Source organism: Musa acuminata, chromosome BXJ2-11 (genome assembly GCF_036884655.1).
Source record: "Musa acuminata AAA Group cultivar baxijiao chromosome BXJ2-11, Cavendish_Baxijiao_AAA, whole genome shotgun sequence".
Lineage (NCBI taxonomy): Eukaryota > Viridiplantae > Streptophyta > Magnoliopsida > Zingiberales > Musaceae > Musa > Musa acuminata.
Genome location: NC_088348.1, coordinates 30506787 through 30531085, shown reverse-complemented (window position 1 = coordinate 30531085; position 24299 = coordinate 30506787). Strand labels below are relative to the sequence as shown.

The following is a 24299-nucleotide window of genomic DNA, read 5'->3' as shown; positions in this document are numbered from 1 at the left end:
GAATAACTTATTTGGATGAACAACCCATGCATGTGTAAGATGACTCATGATTACTCAAGTTAGTCAAAGTCCTCTTGCAAACACCTTGGCTGGGAGATGAACCACTTACATTGTTTCCGGTTTACACTTTACTAGGCATCATCAAAGAACAATATGAATGCCCTTGCCACCGATCACTAGCCTCAGTGCCGATGTTTATTTTCCGTGCCACTTGATATCTGTTTTAGCCTTCCTGATCAATGAAACAGCAGGAATAACTGTTCCGAAGCAGCCAAATCTACATAAAAGAAAAAAGAAAAAAATCAATTCGTTGCAAGAACTGTAAAATTGACAATATATGAAATTTTAGACAATCTGCCAGATTACCATTTCTTTTGTCAAATTTATTTTCTCTTCTGCAACATGGGATCAACGATGACCTGTGGAGTGAAATCAGGCTTTAGGTACTTAGAAAGCATTTCAGCATATAGTTCATATCGTGCAGTCATGCGGAAACCCCATTTGTCTTTTAACTGTCTGCACAGGTTCAGATCCATGTCTGAAACCATTAATCCATCTCTGTAGCGTGAAAGGGATGGGGTGCAAGAAGCATCTGGTGCTGAAAAATGGCTAGAACCATAGAAATGACCAAAATCCGAATGTTCAGGCTTCCCATCACCAGAAGTGAATGCATTAGGAAATATTTCAGTACCAACACGATTAATTGACCCAACAAAATAACTATTTGCGATGGCAGCATTCCGAGCCTGCAACATAATTGGTTGGAGTAGTGTGGTTGAATCATGAGAGACATTCAAGACCAAAAAAGCAAGAAAATAATAAATATTCGGAACTACCTCAATAGGCCACATTGGTTCACTGAGTTCCCCAACAGTTGCAGAAGGGTTGAAGACAATCTCAGCTCCATTAAGCCCAAAAGCTAACCAATTTAAGGGATGGTGCCTTCCGTAACAGATGTTTATTGCAATCTTTCCATAAGCTGTTTCAAACACAGGGTGCCCAGTGTTTCCTTCCATATAATACGTGCTCTCGTTAAAATCCCCAACTCTAGGAATGTGATTCTGATTAAAAAAATTAAAAATATGTGATATTTCTATAATAAGAATGCACAAAGGAATATAATTGACAGTATAAACAATGTTAATGGCAGCAAAGAAACCAACCTTTCTATGAATGCCAATGATATTGCCATGGTTTCCAATTACAATAGCAGTGTTCCAAATGGTTTCCCCGTGGTTTACATCCCTTTCAAGAATAGGATTCACGATGACCATATTATATTTCCTCGCAAGTTTTTGGAGAAACTGAGTCGATTCTCCATTAACAGGCTCTGCAAATTCACACCATTTCTTCTCCCTAGTACAGAAAGCAAATGGCATCATCCAAGCCTCCTGCACTTAAAGGACAAGCATTCAAAATGAATGGCAGCGAGAGAAAAACATTATTTGGCATGAACAACAAGAAAAATCAGAAAAAAAAAAAGATTTAGTCAAATGAATCACAAACTTAAAGAAAGGATAGCATTACAACATGATCAAGAAACATAAGTAGCCTAGTGTAAACAACGTCCAAACATGGAATCCAAAACAAGAGGACCATAGATTGTTTTTTAGATTAGAGGTTAACTAAAAGAAATTGCTAGCATTACTAAAGGATGTCATGAGAATAACAAGGTACATAACAATATGTGGTCTAATTTTATGAAACAGCCTCTATCTTAAATATGCCAAGTTAATCCAATCAGTTTCTGCACAAAAAACTTACTTGTAAGCATAATATATTGACACCAGATGCTCCAGCTGCATCAATCATGGGTTTCACCTTTTGCATGAGAGCATTCTTTTGGTCTGCAATGTGTGCAGTAGTTGGAAGAGCGATAGAATTCTGGATGAGGCCAACACGTACAATTTGTGGTTGCCTCAAATACTCTGCATCAGCTTGGAAGCAAAAAGCCTGCGAATAACAATGCACAAAAAGAATCAGGCCATGAGGCTGCTTACGATGAGATACAATACAATTGACAAATTTGATAGGCTAATGTACAGGGTACTTGCCTGAAGCACTCAAAGAATTAAGAGCCAATAAAATGGGAACCAAACAGACCATTACACCTTATAGCAGACAGCATAACACCAAATGAATAGTTAACATTGCTTAAATTTTCTTGACTATGCAAATCGACTGTCTGTGCATTATTGACCAAGTAATAACTAGAAATATAATATATTGCACCACTAGTGTGGACTGTGGAGTAAGAATGAAAACTTGGTATATTTTCAATATATGACCCCTGTAAGTGCCACAACACTCTGTAGCATCAGTTCATAAGTACAAAATGTGTACTTCATGGTGACTGTCAATGCCAGAAATAAGCTTCTTCGTACATTATAACTTTGTTCATCCCTTTGCATATTACCCTCTTGGTTGAATAGCAGAATAGATGCTATACAAAATTTGGCAATTGCAAGTTATCTTGCAATCTGACAACCTAATGCAACCCAAGGAGATCCAGAGTCTTCAAACAAAATCTAAAAGAAGATATCATGTAGTCAAAATTAAAAAAACCAACGAGTCAATGTTGCATGTCCTGAATTCAACAAGCCATAGATATCTAAGGGAAACTACAAGAAGAAAAAGGGGTGACAGGAAACTGTGTTGGGATGGCACTTTTATTAACTATGGTCAAGCTGACAAGCTTATCCCAAATCACAATAACTTTTTATTGCAGGTGAAGGTTCTAGTCATCATCGGTATCATTCCCATACAACTTCATGAACCAGAAAGATTGACTACATGTGCAGCAGTTGGTTCTTGTTCTATGATTTTGGACTAACCAGATTTTGTAGAAAATATCCAGAAAAAAGATATGAATAAATATTTAATGAAAGTCAAGAAATTAGTAATAAAGATTCTCTCCTACATACTTCAAGTCTTTCTCGAAGCAGAAAGGTTGACTATGTGTGCAGTAGTTCTTTCTTGCTTTATGAGTTTGGACTAACCGGATTTTGCAGAAAATATCCAGAAAAAAGATATGTATTTAAATATATAATGAAAGTCAAGAAATTAGTAATAAAGGTTCAGATTTTAGTAACAAAAACCCAAGCAAAAGATAAATTAACTAAGGCCACGGAGAACAATCGTACCTGCAAATCAAAATTATGTGCTTCAGATAGAGTGGTCGCAGCCATGGGCAAAGAAATCCGCTGGAGAGGGCGCCCACAGTTCAGTCCCAGCAGCAAGCGGCTCACTTCCTGTAACGCAATTGCAACAAGTGCATCACATGTTAAAACCGATCAATTCTCTCATGACTTCACCGAAGAAAAAGTAAAGATCATATTCTCTTTTTGATAGACAAACAAGCAGAGCCCAGCAATCATAAGCATCGAGTTCTCCTTTTTCTTTTTCCTTTTTCGCAAACATATAACTTCACGAATCGCTTTAAGAACGGCGAGGGCAGATCCACAGATAACGTGCCTTCCCGTATCGGTGCCGCATCCAAGAATCATCGGCAACTAATCAGTAGGGAGGAGAGGAAGAGCGAAACCTGGAAGATCGGGGGCTTCAGATTCGCCTCGAGGAGGCGATGGAGGGACTCGAAGCCATGGATGGATCCTGGCGCCGAGATCTCTTGCCCCTCCGCCGCCGCCCCTCCGTTCTCCTCTCTTTCCTGGTGGCTTCCCATCGCCGGATGGAAGTCCTCCGTCGGGAAAGCGATCGGCAGTTCGGTACGTTTTCTACAGCCGTCTGCTGGTGGGTCCCGCGTCGTTCCACGCAAAGGCTTCAATTGCGTCAAGGGTAAACGAGCGGGTGACAGTCCGCGACGTGTAATAGTGCCATCAGATACATAGTAATAATAATTCCTAATGAATAATAAATATGTCCCAAATCAATTCTGTAATTACGTCGATTCATGGGCTTTCATGGGCTTGGATTGGGTATTCGATCTGTGAATTGGATCAAGCTCGAATTGGGTTTTGATGGACGTACACGCAACGAAATCAATCAGGTAAGTGCAACGAATGTCGAGTCAGCACAAGAATACAAGAAGGTCGAGTCAGCACGAACCCCCCAACCGTCCGTCCTCACGAGAAAGCTCATAAGTTCATTGGATAGCGTTTACAATATGTAACAGAGAAAAACCGAAGAAAGATTGCGTTTGGAAGACATGGTGGGCTATTGGAACATTACATAGCAATTGACCTGTCACAATAATTTGTTGTACTGATGGAGGTTGATGCGAATTATTGATGCAAATAATTGACATGCAAGTACATGTGTTCTGTGGAGAAACGACCCGTGACCACGTTGAATGACACATCATGTTGCGATCTAAGAATTTGGTCACTCTGAGAAACCGAATTATTGGTGCAAAGAATTCGAATCTTCTTATTATATTTCAATTCTGATTACATATTCTAATAATAATCGAAATGGAACCGTCAGAATCACCGAGTGTATGCGACGTTCAATGTCCGTCGGCAGCAAGACTCCTTTGAAACACGGGGGGGCCCAGCAATCTCAATAATTGATGCGGACAAAAAAGCCGACGAGTCGGTTCGAGAAACGACGGGGGTCCCATCGGAGGGAGGACACATGAGATCAGATCACTTCAGCTGGCCACAGGAAATCCAGCGAGGCTTATCCACGCCAGCGTAGACGTGTTCCCCGCTCGCACAAGGTAATCGGTGGCTCCACGGGCCACATCCACCCTTTACACGTCATCGGCGTCGCAGCCTCATTATCATCGATGAGTTCACGCTTCCACAGTTCCGTCGGCTTATCCTGCGTCGGCTTTTCCGATTGGTCGCAGGGTTGTCGGAGAGCTCACATTATTTTGATTTGTTGCCACCCTTTGGATTGACGGTTTGGATTTATCTTCATCATGCCGAGAGTACTGTGATGTCATTGTTGCTTCAATCATTGTATTGCATTATTGAGATGGGAATCATCGTTCGCTCCAATGTTATGCTGACACGCGGAGATACGAATCAGTCAGATACCGTCGGGGCTACTAAGCTTATAACTCAACTCGGTTTCTTCGGTCAGTTCAGAAGACACTGCTATGGTTTGGCATGTCTTTAAGAGACCCGACCACAGTCACATCCGATTGATTAGTGTGTGTGTTTGTTTTTGTTTTTTCGAAAAAAAGCAATTTGATTGAAGGTTAAAACTTGGTTTACAAATTAAGAAAATATGAGAATTAGTATGAGATCAAGAAAAAATATATATAATTTTCTTAAAATCGGAAGGTCGATGAGCCATGTCATTTATGGTTTAGCGAAGAAGCATGGTAGCTATCATAAGCGAAAGATAAAACTCTTTGACCGAGTAGTTATAGTGTTTGGCATTGTTTCTACTTAGTTCAAAAGAATAAAAAACTAGCGACAATAATGTTTCGAAAGCGATTGCGACCTTTATCGAGTCAGACACCTCACAAGATACTTAAAAACCATAGGAAAGTTTCAATTGTAGAATAAAAATGAGAGAGAGAAATAGAGAAATAAATAGTCAAAATTGAGATAACATTAAAAAATAATAATGATCAACTTTTAACTATCAGACCATCTTCCAATCTGACCAAATCTCCTCAGAAGGATTGATTATTTTAACTTTATTATATATATATATATATATATATATATATATATATATATATATATATATATATATATGACTTAGGAGGGTTTTACCAATTATATTTTGGATATTCTCACTTTAATTGAAAAACTCGTTCCGATTGCTTACGGTGACCAAAGGGGTGTAAAAATTAATTAATGAGAAATTTAATCTAATTTATTTTGGTTGATCATGCATAGTTGTTTGAAAGAAAAAAAAAAGTACAACTTGATGGAAGCCATGTCCTCAACTAGGCATGCAAATGTAGGTGGGCGAAACGAGTAAGGTTAAGAAATCTGAGGCCACAGGATATCAATGGTCATCCTACGTTGGCGTTGTATTTTCGCTAGGTAATATGTCTATATTGTGTCGTTTTCACACAAATGCCATTCACATCAATTTATGTTCAACCTTTTTATTATTTTTTAAAATATAAATATGACATATATATATATATATATGTGAAAAATAAGATAACTCGATTCCATTTGGTCGATACGTTTACTCCATATGGAGGACACATCAGCTCCGTGTGATTAATCAACAAGCTTTGCTCGATCGACATATTGACTCTAGACGGGGAATATATCAACTTGACATGGTTGACACATTGGAGCCACCTAGTTGATATAATAAAACCATCTAGTTGATCATCTATTGTCACCTCAGCATCGTCACACAGTCTCATGCCATGTAGAGAACGATTATATGATCTTATTATTATAATGGTCCCAATTGTTTGCTTTAACAAAAGATATGCAAGTATATCTCAAGACACTAAGTATTTCAAGTCCGACTTATTCTGACTTATGGATTGACTTAAAGCTTCGGAGAGGTTTTATTGGTAAGATTCGTCTTAATCGATTACGAAAAAAATTAGGTTAAATTTGAATGAGCTTCTAGCGTGTGTGTGTGTGTGAGTTGTCATATCTATGTTGTTGCAGTTGCATGTGAGGTGCGAGTCAGATTGGTGGAGCTTTGCAGGGATAGCATGGTGGCATGGATTCTTCGACTGTCACAAGGACTGGTTGGTGCATGTGGCCATGTGGGAAGCCAAGACGAGTGTTTGGTGCCTCCCTTCCCTTACCTTATCCCTCTCCCTTGTCGTCTCTGCTGCTTGAATGATTCATGTCTCCACGGGAGACAGGCCTCCACCTCAACTGTGCACCTCTCTCTCTCTCTCTCTCTCTCTCTCTCTCTCTCTCTCTCTCTCTCTCTCTCTCAGCAGATTCAATTCAAAGATGCAGAATACTCGACCGTGGTCTCCACTGATGCTATTGTTGTGAGTCACCAACATTCTTCCTGGTGTTTCATCCTTGATGTCTGGGAAATTGGTGCATTATTGCCCATAGTTTATGGCTTCGTATGTCAGTGCACGTGACATGTGGTGTGCTACTCGATGCTACTAACATCTCATTGGCTTGTGGTATGTGATTACTGGCGTGCATCCGAAGAACTCATTGACAACATCGATCCATATACGTACGCCTTGTGTTTGCCACATCCTTTTCGTCTCTCATTTGAATGAATTAGATAGACACGTCAGGAACAACAATAATAGAGGCTAATGATGTGATTTTTCTTTTGTCACCTAATACATTATGTAACCCCTGACTAGGCTAAGATACTGACATGCATTATACAAGGATGATTATTACTGCCATTGCTCTAAAAAGAGAGAGAGAGAGAGAGAGAGAGAGTTCTTTCTGATTCCTTAATCATCTCAAGTCACGCTCTCCGCTCTCTCCTCCCTGATTGATGAACAGAAGGGATGCCAAATGCATGTGTTGTGCAATAATGGATCGTAAATTAATGATTGCATGGGATGGCCTCGATGCATCGGTATCAAGTTTCACAGGTAGGAACCATGATGATAGGCCAAGGACTTGTCACATGGAATGTCCATGGAGGGGTTTCATGTCGGATATAATTCTGTCCTACAAAGCAGAAACACGAAGTGGGTGTGAGGTTGGTAATGACAAAGATGCTTTTAGCACCGCTTGATGCCATATAACTCCAGCGAAGGAATATAATACATATATATACACACACATATATATAATTTAAATATAATTAGCATTGGGAGAATGTGGAGAAAAACTCTAAATCAATAATATTATTCAAAGACTAATAATAATAAATTATACTAAAAAGTCATCAATGTGATAGAAAAAAATATATATTTTTCTCAGGTATGATTCCTTTTTATATATTTTCTTTCACTAAAAATTCTACAAAATGTCTTTTTAGATATCCTAGAGAGAACTTAAGATCATCCAAACTATTTTTTTTTTATATTTTTAGAATTTTATTCTTTCATATGGGTTCATTTTCATACTAAGATTTTTTGTCTTTATGAGACACTGGCCAAAGAAAGTACTAACAAGTCTTAAAGAAAATTATAATAATAAGATGTAGGGATATTTGTCTCATCATTTAATAAGATAAAAAGGTTTTGGAGTAGGATTGTCTTGAATCTCCATACACAGCAATCTTAGATAGATTGACTCAAACCAAAATAATTTAAAGAAAATTTCAACAAGTAAGAAACCATGTTCTATTATAGGTTACTAATTTGCTTGACTTGGTCTCTGCTCTTATGACTGGTCAAACTTCAAGAGCTTTCTTTGAAGCTTCCATTTCCTGGGTTGGTGTGTTGTTGGCGTAATCTCTTTTTCTTCTTCTTTTAAGCATTTCGTTCTTACAACCTAATATTTAAATCGTTTAAATCAAGGCTATACAATTTATTAGACGTTGACAAAATGCTTTTGTTATCTTCATTGCATTTTTTTTATTTTCTGATATCACTTTCTATTATTTTTTATTTACTTCTAGTTAAAAAAAATGGAGTGATTTATCTGAACAAAAGTCTATTTTTATTTTTTTTTTCTAAAAGGTATTTTTTATTTCGTTTTTATTCGAGTGATGCCCCTATTTCATATAATACTGAAAATACTTATATCAATCTTAATGATATATTTTTTTGTTAGTTTTGGAGATACCTTATGGATACGTTGATCCTGATAGAAGATAAGATTTTCTCAATTATATGAGAAAATCTTTATTATGAGGAAAATCCTCCATCCTCAATTCTGTTGAGGAAAATCCTTCGTCTTAATATGTATAAATAGGAGAGGGATATGTTAATGTATTTAAACCTTTTTAATTCTTCAATAAGGTTTCTTCGATAAAGCTTCTTTAATAATTATTCTTATTTTTTTATTATTTTCATTAGATCTAAATAGATGAATCATTATAGTGCTTTCACTTGGGTTAATTTTGGTTTTTTTTTAATAGCATTATAATGTGTTTATTGATATGTTGAAAATAATATAAAACTATAAGAAAATACTATAAACAGCATGATATGTCTATTTTATAGTAGACCATTAACAATATTAAATTCTTACGCTTGAAATTGGTTTGGTTGAGACAATGAGTCAATTTATGTCATTTATAATATTTTTAAATAAATTTTATAATATTTTTATTATAATGATAAAAACATTTGTAATATATCCATTTTTAGTATTTTTTTTATATTATTTGAAATGCGAGGAATTTGTAAAAAAAAAATACACTTTTTGAAAAAGCAAAAAAGAATTTTTTTTTTCAAATAATTCGCCTAAAGAAAAATGTGCTGTTAGTAGCCTTGCTTCACTAATCCTATCCACGTGTTTAGCATGTGCACTTACGACATACAAATCGCAAGTTTTCGCATATCTTTACATTAAATGCAGCACAAGAATAGAAACAATCTCTTGCTATAAATACGCAACCAACCCCCCGGTCTCTTCCCTCGTTCATCTCCCCTGCTTCGTTTCCTCTATTCCCCCTCCCCCCCGCCGCCGCCGCCGCCATGGCTGCCGATTCTTGCGCATATCCCCCTCTTCTCCACCCTGACCATCCCGCCGCGACTCCGACATCAAGGAAGAAATACTTACCGGTGCTCGCGTTTGCCGCCTCGGCGGCGCTGATTCTGTGCGTCGCCGCATTCGCGTCCTACAGCTCGAGTGGCTCTCGCCGGACCGATTTACCTGGAAATGGAGCGTCGGAACCGAGCCGACGAATCTCCAGAGGCCCCGCCGAGGGCGTGTCGGAGAAATCCTCCATGGGGCTCCTCGGCTCCTCGCCGTCCTACCCCTGGACCAACTCCATGCTCCTTTGGCAGCGCACTGCCTTCCATTTCCAACCTCAGAAGAATTGGATGAATGGTCAACATCTCCTCCTACATCTTAATACAGCATAGTCATCATCTTCTTCTTTATCCCGGAATGTTTTCCTGACTTGTGCCTCTTTCTTGCTGGATTGGTTCTCATGGGCTACTCGTTGTGACTGTCAACAGATCCCAATGGTGAGTGAGCAGAGACATATAAGAGCTTTGTGTTTTCTGATCCATTTGAGATTGCTGTTGATTGACCATGGCTTCCTCTGGCAGGGCCGACGTACTACAGGGGATGGTACCACCTGTTCTACCAATACAATCCGGCCTCGGCGGTGTGGGGCAACATTACGTGGGGGCACGCTGTATCGCTCGATCTCGTGCACTGGTTCTATCTTCCCATCGCCATGGTTCCTGACCATTGGTACGACGCCAACGGCGTCTGGACCGGCTCTGCCACCATCCTCCCCGACGGCCGCCTCGCCATGCTCTACACCGGGTCGACCGCCGAGTTGGTGCAGGTGCAGAATCTCGCCTTCCCGGCCGACCAGGATGACCCGCTCCTGCTAACGTGGGTCAAATCCGAGTCAAACCCGGTGCTGGTTCCCCCACCGGGGATCGCCCCAAAGGACTTCCGCGACCCCACCACGGCCTGGTACGTCCCCTCCGAGTCGGCCTGGCGCATAGCCATCGGGTCGAAGAACGACTCGCAGCGCCACGCCGGGATCGCTCTGGTGTACCGGACGTCCGACTTCCTGAGCTACGAGCTCCTCCCCGGCGTGCTCCACTCGGTGGCCGGGACCGGGATGTGGGAGTGCGTGGACTTCTACCCGGTGTCGACCGAGTCAGCGACGGGGCTGGACACGTCGGCGGCGACGGGGCCGGGGATGAAGCACGTGCTGAAGGCGAGCATGGACGACGACAGGCACGACTACTACGCCATCGGCACTTACGAGGCGGCCACCAACGCGTGGGTGCCGGACGACCCCGAGAAGGACGTGGGGATCGGCCTGCGGTACGACTACGGCATGTTCTACGCGTCCAAGACGTTCTACGACCCGGTGAAGCAACGCCGAGTCCTGTGGGGGTGGATCGGGGAGACCGACAGCGAGCGCACCGATCTCCGGAAGGGCTGGGCCTCCCTTCAGGTAATCAATCGAGTCACCTCACCTAATCTTCCATTTACCACAAGAAAAGACAATTCATTTTTAACTCGGAATAAAAGGAAGGAAGAGAAGTCATCAGAAAGATACAGCTACGGAGAACAATTCATGGATCAGTGTTTCGAATGGTGAGATGGACTTCTCATACGTAATCCTATTCACGTGGGCGGACCTTCCCATGTAAAGTCATCTCGTGGCTCTGCCACGCCTGCCTGTGGAGCCAACATGTTGGACCATTCAACATGAGTTTGACTAACTATAACAGCTTAACGTACACCAATAATTGTGCAGAGAAGTTGGGGGAAAAGGGAGGAGATTTAAGTGGCGCGAGAATATAGGCCCATTGTGGCTAAACCAAATCAGATAGAAGTAAGGAAGTTACACGTAGCTAAGATTCTGAATCCTGTATGAGATCTCGCAGACTTGATTGGTTGGATACTCCTCAACAATAGGTAATTATGAGCCCGCTGACTGACCTCCAACTTTCTGAATCACATGAATAATACGATGATTTATAATATATGTCAATGCTGCCGCCACCGACTAGCAGAAGCCTCGTCGACAAACGCGTCGTAGTAACTTTCTTGTTCTAATCTTTGGTGGCTTCTTCTTGTGCTTCCTGGAAGCAACGTGGCCATTCGCAGTCCACGAATCACATTTAGCGTGTAGTGATGACGGTCCCAACATGTGTTTGCAGACCATTCCGAGGACGGTTCTCTTCGACCAGAAGACAGAAAGCAACCTCCTACAGTGGCCGGTGGACGACGTGGAGACGCTGAGGTCGGGCAGCCAAGAGTTCAGCAACATCAGCATCCCCGCCGGCTCCGTCGTTCCCTTGGACGTCGGCACGGCCACGCAGGTAGCTTAAACTCCATCGGTCGTGCTTCGGGTTCCTTATTTCCATTGGATGATTGTAATCTTACGAATGATGCAGGTGGACATCGTGGCCGAGTTCGGGGTCAACAAGTCGGCCTTGGCCGGCGCGGTCGACGCCGCGGTGGGGTACAACTGTAGCACGAGCGGCGGCGCCGCCGGAAGGGGCGTGCTCGGCCCGTTCGGCCTGCTCGTGCTGGCCGACGACGATCTGTCGGAGCAGACTGCTGTTTATTTCTACTTCGTGAGAAGCACTGATGGCAGCATCAGCACTCACTTCTGCCATGACGAGCTCAGGCATGCACGCCACCCTGCTCTTCTTGTTCTCTCGCACTTGAGTCAAACAACAAGCTAAGTTTGCAATCTCGGAAACGCAGGTCATCCGAGGCAGCTGACATCGTCAAGAGGGTGTATGGAAGCTTGGTTCCGGTGCTTGATGGTGAAACCTTATCAGTACGCATACTAGTAAGTAATTTGCTTTGTTGGCACGTAGATATATTAAATGCTGTCTCACGAATCAGCTTAAGCTTATGAATGACTGCTACAATGGTTTCAGGTGGATCACTCTGTCATAGAGAGCTTTGCACAAGGAGGAAGGACATGCATCACATCACGTGTATACCCAACCAGCGCAACCTACGGCGGGGGACGGCTTTTCCTCTTCAACAACGCCACCGGAGTCGATGTCACGGCCAAGTCGCTTAAGATCTGGCAGATGGGTTCCGCGTTCATTCGGCCGTTCTCTGAGCACGACTCAGTTTCACTCCACTGATCTCGAACAGCTTCGTCCAAACTTCAACCAGACAAAGTTGAGTCAAACTCCATCGTCTTCCTGTAGAAAAAGGAATCTGCTTCGATCGCATTCATTCATCAGTTCACCGGAAAAGGTCTATCAAGATGGATTCGATTGTCTACTTGCTTTTGTGTGAAGGCCTTTCCATGTAATTCTTTTGGGAGGATGTCATTTTGATTATTTTCTTCAGAAATACATGCATTAATGTGTGTGTCGAGTCAAAATTCATTCGATTAATGGGAACAACCTCATCATTTTCTTATATATTCTTTTTAATCGAATGGAAGATTACAGTGCCAATTAATTTGAACTTTAGTGCCTTTCAGCTATCCTTTTCTGAGGATCGATGTGAATATTATGTAGGCAGTAGATTTTGTTCTACATAATGAGGTTTTATAAGGGGGTTAAAAGTTGGTCACACATCTACATCGAGGAAGAAACATGCATTGATTCTGAGTCATGCTTCCTTGTCCGCAGTACATTATTGTCCGGACGTGTATTTAACACATGGATGCTCGATCGATGGTACATACACATAGCTTAATTAATCCCACCACAAGCATCTCACAACAGAGATTATGCTTCAAGATTTGGTCTCTCATCACGTTAAGTAAGCACATTCCAAATGGCGGAGGTTGGGATAAAGACTCAATCATTGGAACACTTCTTTAATGGCTTGTGCGGCGGGGTTCGATCGAGTCATGGTGAGAGGGAAAGAGAGACAGAGGGAACGCCTTGTAAAGGAGGCAAAGCCCAGAATTCATTCCCACGGCAGGAAGTAGTGGAAGAAGACCTGCAATTGTTCCCATTTCCGTTCCATTTCAATGGCTTTTGTTTGAGACCGTAGCGGGTTTTGCGGAGGAAGACGGGAAGATGCTTCAGAAGTTCGCGTTAGCGGTCAAGACCAAGACCATCGAGTTCTTCGCCGAGGAGGACGAAGAAGAGGAGGAGGAGCGGGCGGTCGGCGTCGATGATCCCGATGCTTGCCCTGCCCCGGAGGAAGTCATCACCGGTCAGCGCGTCGTTGTCCTGAGGCCCGACCCCGCCCCCCGGCCTGACCCCGAAACCCTCACCGCCGCCGCCCTTGCCGCGCTCTCATCCTTCCAGGCCGCATACCTCCACCTCCAAACCGCCCACTCGCCCTTCCTCTCTGACGCCGTCCTCTCCGCCGACCGCGCCGCCGTTTCCCACCTTCGCCGCCTCTCCGAGGTCAAGCGCCTCTACCTTAGCGCCGGCCCTGCTGGTCCTAGCCCTGCTCCCACCTCCGCCCTCCCCCTCTCCTTCCTCCTGGAGGCGCAGGTGCAGGATAATCAGGACCTCCTCCGCACCTTCGAGGCCCTCGTCGACCGCCTCCAGTCCGACATCGACCGCAAGGATGCCGAGGCCGCCGCCCTCGAGAAGGCGCTCGCCGACCTCGACGGCGCCGGGGTGCGGCTCGCCCACCGGCTCGAGCGTGCTTGTATGCCGGCCGAGGAGAGGGTGGAGTCGCTGCTCACGATCGGCGTCTTCGACTCGGTGCTCAGGGACACCTGCCGGGTGACGCATCGGTTCGCCAGGGTCTTGATCGACTTGATGAATTTGTCCGGGTGGAATTTGGGTGTGGCCGCGAACTGCATTTACCCGGACGTCAATTTCACGAAGCCGGGACACTGCCGGTACGCCATCCTCTCGTACATTTGCTTGGGCATGTTTGGAGGGTTCGATTCGTACGACTTCTACGACGATGGGGATGGAGTTGACATGGATGAGATTGATGTTTCCATCCGGAGAACCGATTCTTTGCAGCAATTCATCGAGCACTCGGCTCTTGATCCATTGGAGCTTATGCGAGATTTTCCAAGTAGTGATTTTGTGAAGTTCTGCAAGAAGAAGTATGCCAAGCTCATTCACCCTGGCATCGAATCCTCTCTGTTGAGGAATTCCTCCACCAGAGAATCTTTGTTGGGGTCGTTGACACCGTCAAGTCCCCTGTATGAGTCATTTGCGAGCATGGCCAGCTCCATATGGATGCTTCACAAATTGGCCTGGGCATATAATCCCGTGGTGAAAATCTTTCAGGTAGCCCCAGGGACTGAATTCTCAATGGTTTTCATGGAGACCATTGTTCCTAAGGTCGACAAGTTGCACATGGACTCTGGGAGTTCTTCACGGCCAAAGGTCGGGTTTACTGTGGTTCCAGGGTTTCATGTTGGCAAGACAGTTATCCAGTCTAGAGTTTACCTAGATGACTCAGAGCAGACATTATAACTATATATTCATTTGTGTACATGGGGATACTTAGAGACATCCTTTGGGTATAGGAGATAACATAAAGAGCGTTTACAAGTTTGTATGGATAACTTGAAGGACCAACAAAGTCCGCTGGAAAATACATTTTGATTTTTCTTTTGACAGAATTATGTTGGTTCTTTTCTTAGCTAAAAATATTATATGATTGAGCACATCACTTGTGTGCCATTCTGTATAATATCTAACATAATCTTCGTAAAAAATTCCTTGAGTTCAATCTAAATCAAAAGTCAAATTGTTTTTCGGTGACAAAAAAATTATATTTGCAGACAGATGATATGGTGAAATAGTTATTTCTCTCAAGTCTCAAGCATAGTTATATTGGATTATTAAGCTGTTAATTGCAAATATTTGAAATAATGTAAAGTTTGATTACTGAAGGTCTTGAAATATTATGGTCCAGAAATTCCCAGAGTTGATACGCAAGGTATTGGTTTGCAAAAACCTTGTGCTTGGTTCAATATACTATTTTATAACATTTTTTTATTAACTGCACAGAAAAATATTCTTATTTGATCATTTGTAGATTATGCATGTTCAAGGAACAAGTAAGATAATAATTGCCAAAAGCATTTGCTACAAGTTTGTGCAGATTGGTATATTCATGGCTGATGATATTTACACAGCTTTGGTGTTTTGATCTGTTTAATCCCAAAGCTCCTTGATAATCTATGTTCATGTTTTCATCCAGCTACACGTGCATTCCTGATTGCTAAAACTCTGGTGGTTTCATATGGAAGAATTAACATAATACTGACATGTGCTTCTGCTTTTGTGGTCAGTTCTTTTATCTGCCACGTTTTTGGTTTTATCACACAAATGGTAAATCTTAGTATAAATTTTCTAAATTAGAGTTGTTGGAAAGTTGTCTTTTGCATTTTACTTGTTGGTGAATATGATATTGATAAGATTAAGCCCTTGGCAGTTGTGGGAAGTGACTAAGCAGTATCATCACTCATTGTTGGACTTTGTAAGTGTGTGTAGCTCACATCCATGTGGCTCTGATGTTTTTGACCTTTTCTGATGTGCTATGTTGTCCATATCTGGGGCAGGTAGTGCAACACAGTTTGGCATGATTGGAGTCAAGGTAGCCTTCCACCATTCATTATGTTGCTGCCAGCATATCACTGGAGCAGGTACATTCATTACCAAATAATTTCTGGTAAGATGCCAGTCTTGAAGCTGGTAGTATAATGCCGAAAACATGAGATGCTTCCTTTTGACTTTTATGCTTGAAATTAGATATTTGTCTTTACATCTATCTCATACCAACTACTTGCAAGAACATTAACAATTTCTCTGATGATGAATGAACTTGTTAGGGAATTTGATGGAAGTATTTCATAATGAGGGGAATTAATTTGGAGCAGTTGCTTGCCATTTATACTTTTTTCTTGATTTCTCTTCACTCTGACCTGTGGGAGGTATCTTTACAGCTCTATCTCTCTTTTACAACCATTGCGCTTGGAGTTAAGGCTCTCCAGGAAAGTTAGGCTAGACATCTCAACCCTTTTTTGTTGTCTTCTTTGAAGCCCATTCTGGGTTCCTTGTCTTTCAGGGAACCTACCATGTGAACCTGGCATGTCTTATTATTTGCATTTTGTTATGTACTAGATCACATTGGCCTAATGAAAATATCCATTGAATAACTTGTGTCGGTTAAATTATAGTAGTCATGCATTTACTGCTCCAAATTAGCTATTTAGTTAGATCACATGTTTCATCTTATACTTACAAGTGAGAGTCTATGCAGAAATTTATAGATGATGATTGTCTGACATTGACAAAAACCATGCACAGAATTTTCAGTAGGTGACTTTAAATGAAAAGCTCATTGGCAATGTTAGTTTTAAGTCCAAGCAGTTCAAAATTAAATTACAGGTTCATTTCTTCGTGTGCCATTAGTCATTCTTTCCATCCTGAGACGTGCATTAGATCAGTCGTGATAGAGATAGAAAATTAATAGATGGAGCTTGGTTCTGTTTTACATTAACTCTTGACGAGAATGCAATCTCGCTTTTGTTTAGTTTCTGATGCATCTCCTGGAATGTGAAGAAGCATACATAACTTGCTTTGTTGCTTGTCCTTCTGCAGTTTTGGCTCTCTATTTTCCAAACCATTCACCTGAATCGAAAGGAATCATCTTCAATGGGTAAGCCATCCCGATGCTTAACTTCTATCTGTGCTCATGCTAGAACATGAGCTTTCTGGGCTTGTTTTTGGCTTTTCTTTCAGTGTTCGAATTTGCTTATCATCTGAAGACATCTATCAACCGTTCACCTTTTTGCTCATTATTTGTACTAAAGGAGAATCTTGAATCTTTGTGACGAAGAAACTTCAAATGAGATGAGGAAAACTGGGAAGCTGTACTGAAGTGACGGGCCTTTTTCTTAGACCCTGGTTTAACCTGCAATGTTTGACAAGTTCAGAATGCATTGGTGAATAGTTTTGTAATGTTTTAGTCCCCATATTTTTCATGTTTTTGTTTTGTTTTTCTGTGTTCCTTTGATTCGAAGGCAGCAGGGAAGCAACGATGGGCCGGAGTCAGGCCGGATAAGATGGGCTGGACCGTGACATCATCCTTTTTTGTGAACCGGCACCCGGGGCTTGGGTTGGGGGACTTGTGGGGTCACAGATACGGCCTAGCCCAAGGGTGAATAGCGAAGACGCATGCGCTCGCCCTATGGCCTGCGGCTCTGGAACATTCCCGAAGCATGGAGATCGCTCTTCCAGGGACTATAAACATTTCTTCCTTCCGGGAGGCCGAGCGATCCGATACGTACATCAGAAAACGATTCCCTCTTTGCCCCACCCGCCTTCATGTCAGAGGACGCGAAAGCCAAGGGCAACGCAGCCTTCGCTGCTGGCCGCTTCGAAGACGCCATCCGCCACTTCTCCGAGGCCATCGACCTCGCCCCCGCTAACCACGTCCTCTACTCCAACCGCTCCGCCGCCTACGCCTCCCTCCAGCGCTACGACGTCGCCCTCGCAGATGCTCGCAAGACCGTGGAACTTAATCCCGGCTGGGCCAAGGGCTACAGCCGCCTCGGCGCCGCCCACCTCGGCCTCGGCGACGCCAACCAGGCCGTCGCCGCCTACGAGAAGGGCCTCGAGATCGACCCGGCGAACGAAGCGCTCCAGGCCGGCCTCGCCGACGCTCGCGCTGCCGCCACGCGGTCCCGGGGCCCGATCCCGCCGCAGGGGGCCTCCCCATTCGGGAAGATGTTCCAGGGGCCGGAGCTCTGGGCGAAGCTGACGGCTGATACTACCACCAGGGGCTACCTCCAGCAGCCGGATTTCATAAAAATGATCCAGGACATCCAGAAGAACCCTAACAATATCAATATGTACCTCTCGGATCCGAGGATGATGCAGGTGATCGGGGTTCTTCTCAATGTGAAGATGAGGGCGCCCACGGATGAGATGGAGAGGGAGTTTATGGAGCCAGAGCAAGTGAAGCCTCAGCCTGAGCCAGTAAAGAAGGCATCGGAACCGGAGCCAGTGCCAGAGCCCATGGAGGTGCCGGAAGAACAAAAGGAGTCTAAGGAAAAGAAAGCAGAGGCACAAAAGAAGAAGGAAGCAGGGAATGCTGCTTACAAGAAAAAGGATTTTGAGACAGCGATTCAGCATTACACACGTGCAATGGAACTTGACGATCAGGACATTTCCTACATAACCAACCGAGCTGCTGTTTTCTTGGAGATGGGAAAGGTAACAATTTTTGACCTTTCATTTCCTTAGTTCAGTTGATTATTTGGCATTCTAATTTTTTGTACTGTCAATGTGATACGAAAGATGGTGGTCTCTCCCTTGGCTTTACGCCGTCATCTTTTTTGTTCTTTCTTTTTACAGTCATGTGCTGGTGGTCTAAGTGATTATCTATTTGGCTTTACATGATCATTCTATAGTTATCAATGAATTTGCAATCATTTTAAAGTCAGATTGCTAGAGTTATCTATGAATTTTTGTAGTTGAAAGGACATGATATAGGTTGATATCAATTAACAATTGAGTTTTAGGTTCTCTCTAGCTAGACAGTGCAGCAACATCGTTCACATGATGTGCACGTCTGTATATGAGTATCTACACATGCTCATGAGACGTGTATGATACATATGTTGGTACACATGCCCACATGTACAAATATGCATTTGTATACATGCCCGGTTGTACATATATACATATGTAAACGTGCACATGTGTGATTGTGTACATATGTAACCATGTATATACATTTGCATGTATATCATTTATTGATTTTTTTAAATTACTGATGAAGTCGATACATCTCTTTCCTTCATGAAGGAAAAATAGGTTTGATCAACAAATAGAAAAGATACGAAAAAAGTTATAGGTAGTTTGCATTCTTTGTGGAATAATTAATTGGAATTGTATCAAAAAAGAGATCTTCTTTAATTCACAAGCATTGGTGTCTTTCTGGTTTTGCTCAATATGCTTAATGTTATGTTGTGATTCATGCAACAAATTTAGGGAGCTTGATTTTAAAAATTCTGTTTTTTCTTTGACTAATTAAAAATTATTAATTAGCTGAGGGTGCGGATCCTTTTCTAAATGATCTGAATATGGTGGTGTGCTATTGTTGCTGTTGTAAGGCTGGCTTCATATTTGGTTTGATTAAACAATTTGGATGGATCATATGGAGTGGAAAATTTTGGCCTTGAATTTTGGTTTCTGGCTTTCTTGGAGTCACTCCTTTTACCTTTATGAACAGCAGCAAACAATCTAAGTTTTGCTAGAGTACTGAATATATAGCCTGAAATATATGAATTGTTGTTTTTTTCTCTGAATTCCAATCCCCAAAGATATTTTAGATGCTGACTGGGATTACTAGCAGTCCCTCTTTATTTTCTTGCTGCTTAAGTTCTAGGCATAATATTTTAGTCATAATTCTTGCTGTGTCCTATTATTCTCTCTACCTTCTCTACCTCGTTCACTATTTGAGATTACAATTAAAGCATGCAACAAATTGTAATATTAATTTATCAAATTTCTTCCTATTCTCTACCATAAGTTGAATTGAAGAATAATCTCAATATTGTGTTTTTTTGCATAATACCCATGTCTAAGGAGGTATTGGTAGCCCCTGCAACTTTTGTATTTTTTTTTCCCAATGCTCCATTCATCTGAGATTATTCTAATCATTGGAGATGATATAAGTCTTCACTTATTTAATTTATTTTTTAATTTGTAGATTGAATTGCATGTTATTTTGACAATTGGGAAACATTTGAGAATTTTACCTCTGATTTGCAGTTTGAAGAATGCATAAAGGATTGTGATAAAGCTGTTGAACGTGGCAGAGAGCTTCATTCTGACTTTAAAATGATTGCAAAGGCATTGACTAGGAAAGGGACCGCTCTTGTGAAGCTTTCCAAGAGCTCCAAGGACTATGATATTGCTATTGAGACTTTCCAGAAAGCGCTAACTGAGCACCGAAACCCTGACACTTTGAAAAAGCTCAATGATGCTGAGAGGGCAAAGAAAGAATTAGAACAACAAGAATACTTTGATCCAAAAATAGCTGATGAGGAACGTGAGAAAGGTATCATTTACCATTCTTCTTTATGATCAACCCTTTATGTGTGTTCGGGTTAACTTTTGGTTCATCCTTGCTATGTTGTCAGTGTGAAGACATGAATGCAGAAGCTTCCATCACTCATGGTTTCTTTGTACTTATATTATTTAGATACAGTATTTTGTTAATACAGAATAAACTAGCGTAATTTCTGCATCTGCAGATTTCTTCCGGCTTTATTACTTATCTATCGAAAGTTCTTGTGCATCTGTTATCTTTGACACATTTTTATCTTTGGCACTCATCCATGGATCCGTTGGTTTCCCATTGCATAGTTGCCCTATGTTTGTTGTAAATATTACTGTACTTATATTAGATATTTATAAATTGAAAAATGACCAGCATCTTGCATAATTGTCTTATATTTGTTGGAAATATTGTCTTGTCTGCTTGGCCATATCTGAATTGAAAAAATGACCAGTGGGGAATTCCTAGATGGTATTACTCATCTTGTTTTATAAACCTGAGTTACAAAATGACCCAAGTTATCTTTACCGAGCAAGAAAGCTGCTTGTGTAAGCAAATCACAATAGTTCAAGTTGGAGTGTTGATAGTATTTAAGTCATTTCTCTCGTTGCATAAGTGCATTTCTATGCAGACCAACCATACTTTTGTTGTTTTTTTTTTCTTTGCTTTCCATTCCTTTATCATCTTTAGATTTCTGTATCCACAATGGTCCTTCCATATCATTCGCCACCTGTGCTTCAGCCTCAGTTGTCTCCATGATTGTTACAGTTTCTTATGTGCTGATGAGATTGGCTAGCAACTGTCTAGCATTATTAATGTTGCAGAAATATCTTGAATTTGTTTTTAACTATATTGTATTTATGATTGTTCAATGGCTGATTAAAACAAAATGTAACCTTTTTTTCTGGGAAAATACAACAGTTGGATTGCTAAATATGTGACTGTACAGGTAATGAGCTTTTCAAGCAGCAAAAGTATCCGGAGGCAGTTAAACACTATACCGAAGCTCTAAGGAGGAACCCAAAGGATCCAAAGGTAATTTTCTCGTGCTTATGTTGCTTGCTTAAAGATTTATAGGGTACATTGAAATTGTACGGCGGTTAGGTTTCTTGTATGGCATTTTACTTTTAGACCTTTTACATATCTCTAACATCCAGTGGCAATAGCTGCAGCTAGACTTTTGTAGTTTGTATCAATTATTTGATAATTGGAAAGTTTCATTCATCTTATAATTGAAATGGTTCTTGTTTATCCTTTGTATTTGTTCTTTCAGTTGACCCTCGAATTGCTTCCATAGGTTTACAGCAATAGAGCCGCATGCTACACAAAGCTGGGTGCTTTGCCTGAAGGTTTAAAAGATGCAGAGAAGTGCATTGAGTTGGATTCATCCTTTTCTAAAGGATACACAAGGAAAGGTGCAATCCAGTTCTTTATGAAAGAGTATGACAAAGCTTTAGAGACTTATCAGGAGGGCTTGAAACACGATCCAAACAATCAGGAGTTGTTGGATGGTGTCAAGAGGTAAGTTGGGTTTTCTGCAAACACGTAAACCTTATGTTTGATTTCTGGCCTCTTGGAGTTGCTTGGTACGATAAATATATTTCATTTTTCCAACTTCAGGTGCGTTGAACAGATTAATAAGACAAACAGAGGGGAAATAAGTCCAGAGGAATTGAAGGAGAGACAGGTAGCAAATCATCTTCATGTGTACTCTCTTAAGTGTCATGTTGGGATTGTTTATTCACTTTGTTGTTCTGCAGGCAAAGGCTATGCACGACCCTGAAATCCAAAATATCCTTACAGATCCTGTTATGCGACAGGTAATTATCTAAATGGCATTTCAATATTGTGTCTTCTCTTTGGTTACAGATCTCGTGTGTGTGCCTTTTCAGGTGTTGATCGATTTCCAAGAGAACCCTAAGGCTGCACAGGAGCACCTCAAGAACCCTCAGGTTATGCACAAGATACAAAAACTTGTGGGTGCAGGGATTGTGCAGATGAGGTAGAGGATGGAATCCAAGCTTGGATTTGTTTGATGTGCTCCTTTTTGAGGGTCTATTTGTGTTTGGTTCCAAATATGAACATGAAACCTGTACTATGATGATGATGTCCTCAGTTCATTGTTTCAGTATCCATTTCTGTGGTACTTTCTTGACTCTTTTCTTTAATCTTTTTGCGTTTGTTTGGTGAACTAAGAATCATATGTTTTGCCTTAAAACGATGATAAGATGAATCAAGCTTGAAAAATGTAAGATATATTGGTGTTCTTATGTTGGTTGGACCGGAAATAGATCTCTCGTATGCAGGGCATCATCAAACTTCAAATCTCACGAGTGATTCTTGTTTATCTCAGGGCCTCTTTTATCTCTCTTCTTAACAACAGCAGCTTGAGATAAGCAGGACTGTATGATGCTGAATATATCTTTTTTTAGTCTGCTAAGCCTGCAAACGCTCATTATTTTTGTTATTCCACTCGTCTCATGTATTGCTATCTGCATGTCTATTAGTCACTCTCATTGGATGACTCTACTAGAAATGGTAGTTGGAGTGGGAGGCGGAATAGGGGATTTTAGAAGGGTGCATGAAGCTGCAACTCGATACAGCTGAGCCCAAATACAATGAAATATTATTGTTCTAAAGATGATCTTACAACATATAAGCACCGCTCCGAGATGAGCAATGGTAATTTCCAACCTTACAATGCTATCCAAGCATGCAAGTTGAAGCTTACACAAAGGTACGAATGTGATGGAAAGAATTATAGGGTTCGGATTAAAGTGAAATTGGACTGTTACCCGACAAGCAAAGATCCGCTTTCCAAGCGCACCGCCGCCTGATGGCCCATCCCCATATCTCCCACCATCGTTCAGGCAACCCGACCAAGGGGAATGCTACGACCTAATTGGTGGGTCCCAGGAGGGATTATCATTTAAGGTTCTTGTACTTACTAAATTTATATTGAAATTCCTATAATTTTCCAAATACCTATAATTTTAAAAGTAAAATAAATAATTTTATTTGTCCTGATGCCGCCAATTGTATTGATGAAAAACATAACACGTGATATCACGACCATGGAGGAGTAGCTTGGTGAGTGTATCATCAATCATGGAAAAAAGCTAAATGATATTAAACGATCGAAGATCACAACCATGGAGGAGAGGCTGCCATGAAGAGGGGGTGACCCAATGGCCTTGCCACTTGGTTTGCTTGCCTCTTAGCGTAGCGAGAACCATCGTTATCAAGACGCTCAATGTTGTCACCACCTAATTATTGACGTAGTGGCATTTAGAGGCCGATGGTAAGGAATCTTCATAAGGCCAATAGTGAGGAATGCAATGGCTACATGTCTCTCTCTCTCTCTCTCACTCTTCGTGGGAGCCTTGGCCCTTTACATTTCAGTTTGCGTGAGAAACCATCATGCACCAATCGCACGATCACATTTACACAACGCACGTCACATTTCACACCATGATCCTCACCACAACCCATGCCACCACTCACGACACACCAATGTTGCTCGCCATCTACTCCAGGGGATTGGAGATAGAGAGAGAAGTAAAAAAAGGTGAGGGAATGAGATCACAAAAGGAGGATAAAGGAAAGTGAATTAGGTATCATCTCCTCCTTTCTTCAATTTTGATCCTCACCACAACCCATGCCACCACTCACGACACACCAATGTTGCTCGCCATCTACCCCAGGGGATTGGAGATAGAGAGAGAAGCAAAAAAGGGTGAGGGAATGAGATCACAAAAGGAGGATAAAGGAAAGTGAATTAGGTATCATCTCCTCCTTTCTTCAATTTTTTTTTGTAAACTAACTCAAAATTGAATTAGA

The 24299-nt window shown here is 41.7% G+C and overlaps 4 protein-coding genes across 4 annotated transcripts; 3 read left to right on the top strand and 1 right to left on the bottom strand.

The window, feature by feature from the left end:
* Positions 1-59: 59 nt before the first annotated feature.
* LOC103972080 (beta-ureidopropionase) lies at positions 60-3745 on the bottom strand. Its single transcript, XM_009386275.3, has 7 exons — positions 3545-3745; positions 3144-3251; positions 1765-1953; positions 1164-1391; positions 837-1061; positions 367-746; positions 60-277 (listed from the first exon to the last, which is right to left on the bottom strand). The coding sequence occupies exons 1-6, from the start codon at positions 3680-3682 to the stop codon at positions 384-386; spliced, it is 1251 nt and encodes a 416-aa protein (XP_009384550.2). The 5' UTR covers positions 3683-3745; the 3' UTR covers positions 60-277; positions 367-383.
* Positions 3746-9422: 5677 nt separating this feature from the next.
* Positions 9423-12869, top strand: LOC103972079 (beta-fructofuranosidase 1). Its single transcript, XM_009386274.3, has 7 exons — positions 9423-9830; positions 9962-9970; positions 10055-10926; positions 11639-11800; positions 11876-12111; positions 12192-12279; positions 12371-12869. Exons 1-7 carry the CDS (start codon positions 9476-9478, stop codon positions 12584-12586), a joined length of 1938 nt encoding a protein of 645 aa, XP_009384549.2. The 5' UTR covers positions 9423-9475; the 3' UTR covers positions 12587-12869.
* A 349-nt stretch (positions 12870-13218) lies between these two features.
* Positions 13219-15006, top strand: LOC135626761 (protein GRAVITROPIC IN THE LIGHT 1-like). Its single transcript, XM_065132351.1, has one exon. The coding sequence runs from the start codon at positions 13481-13483 to the stop codon at positions 14852-14854; it is 1374 nt and encodes a 457-aa protein (XP_064988423.1). The 5' UTR covers positions 13219-13480; the 3' UTR covers positions 14855-15006.
* Positions 15007-17405: 2399 nt separating this feature from the next.
* Positions 17406-22729, top strand: LOC135626760 (hsp70-Hsp90 organizing protein-like). The gene is made up of 7 exons (XM_065132350.1): positions 17406-18607; positions 20171-20459; positions 21409-21494; positions 21757-21980; positions 22080-22146; positions 22220-22279; positions 22352-22729. Exons 1-7 carry the CDS (start codon positions 17717-17719, stop codon positions 22463-22465), a joined length of 1731 nt encoding a protein of 576 aa, XP_064988422.1. The 5' UTR covers positions 17406-17716; the 3' UTR covers positions 22466-22729.
* Positions 22730-24299: the final 1570 nt, after the last annotated feature.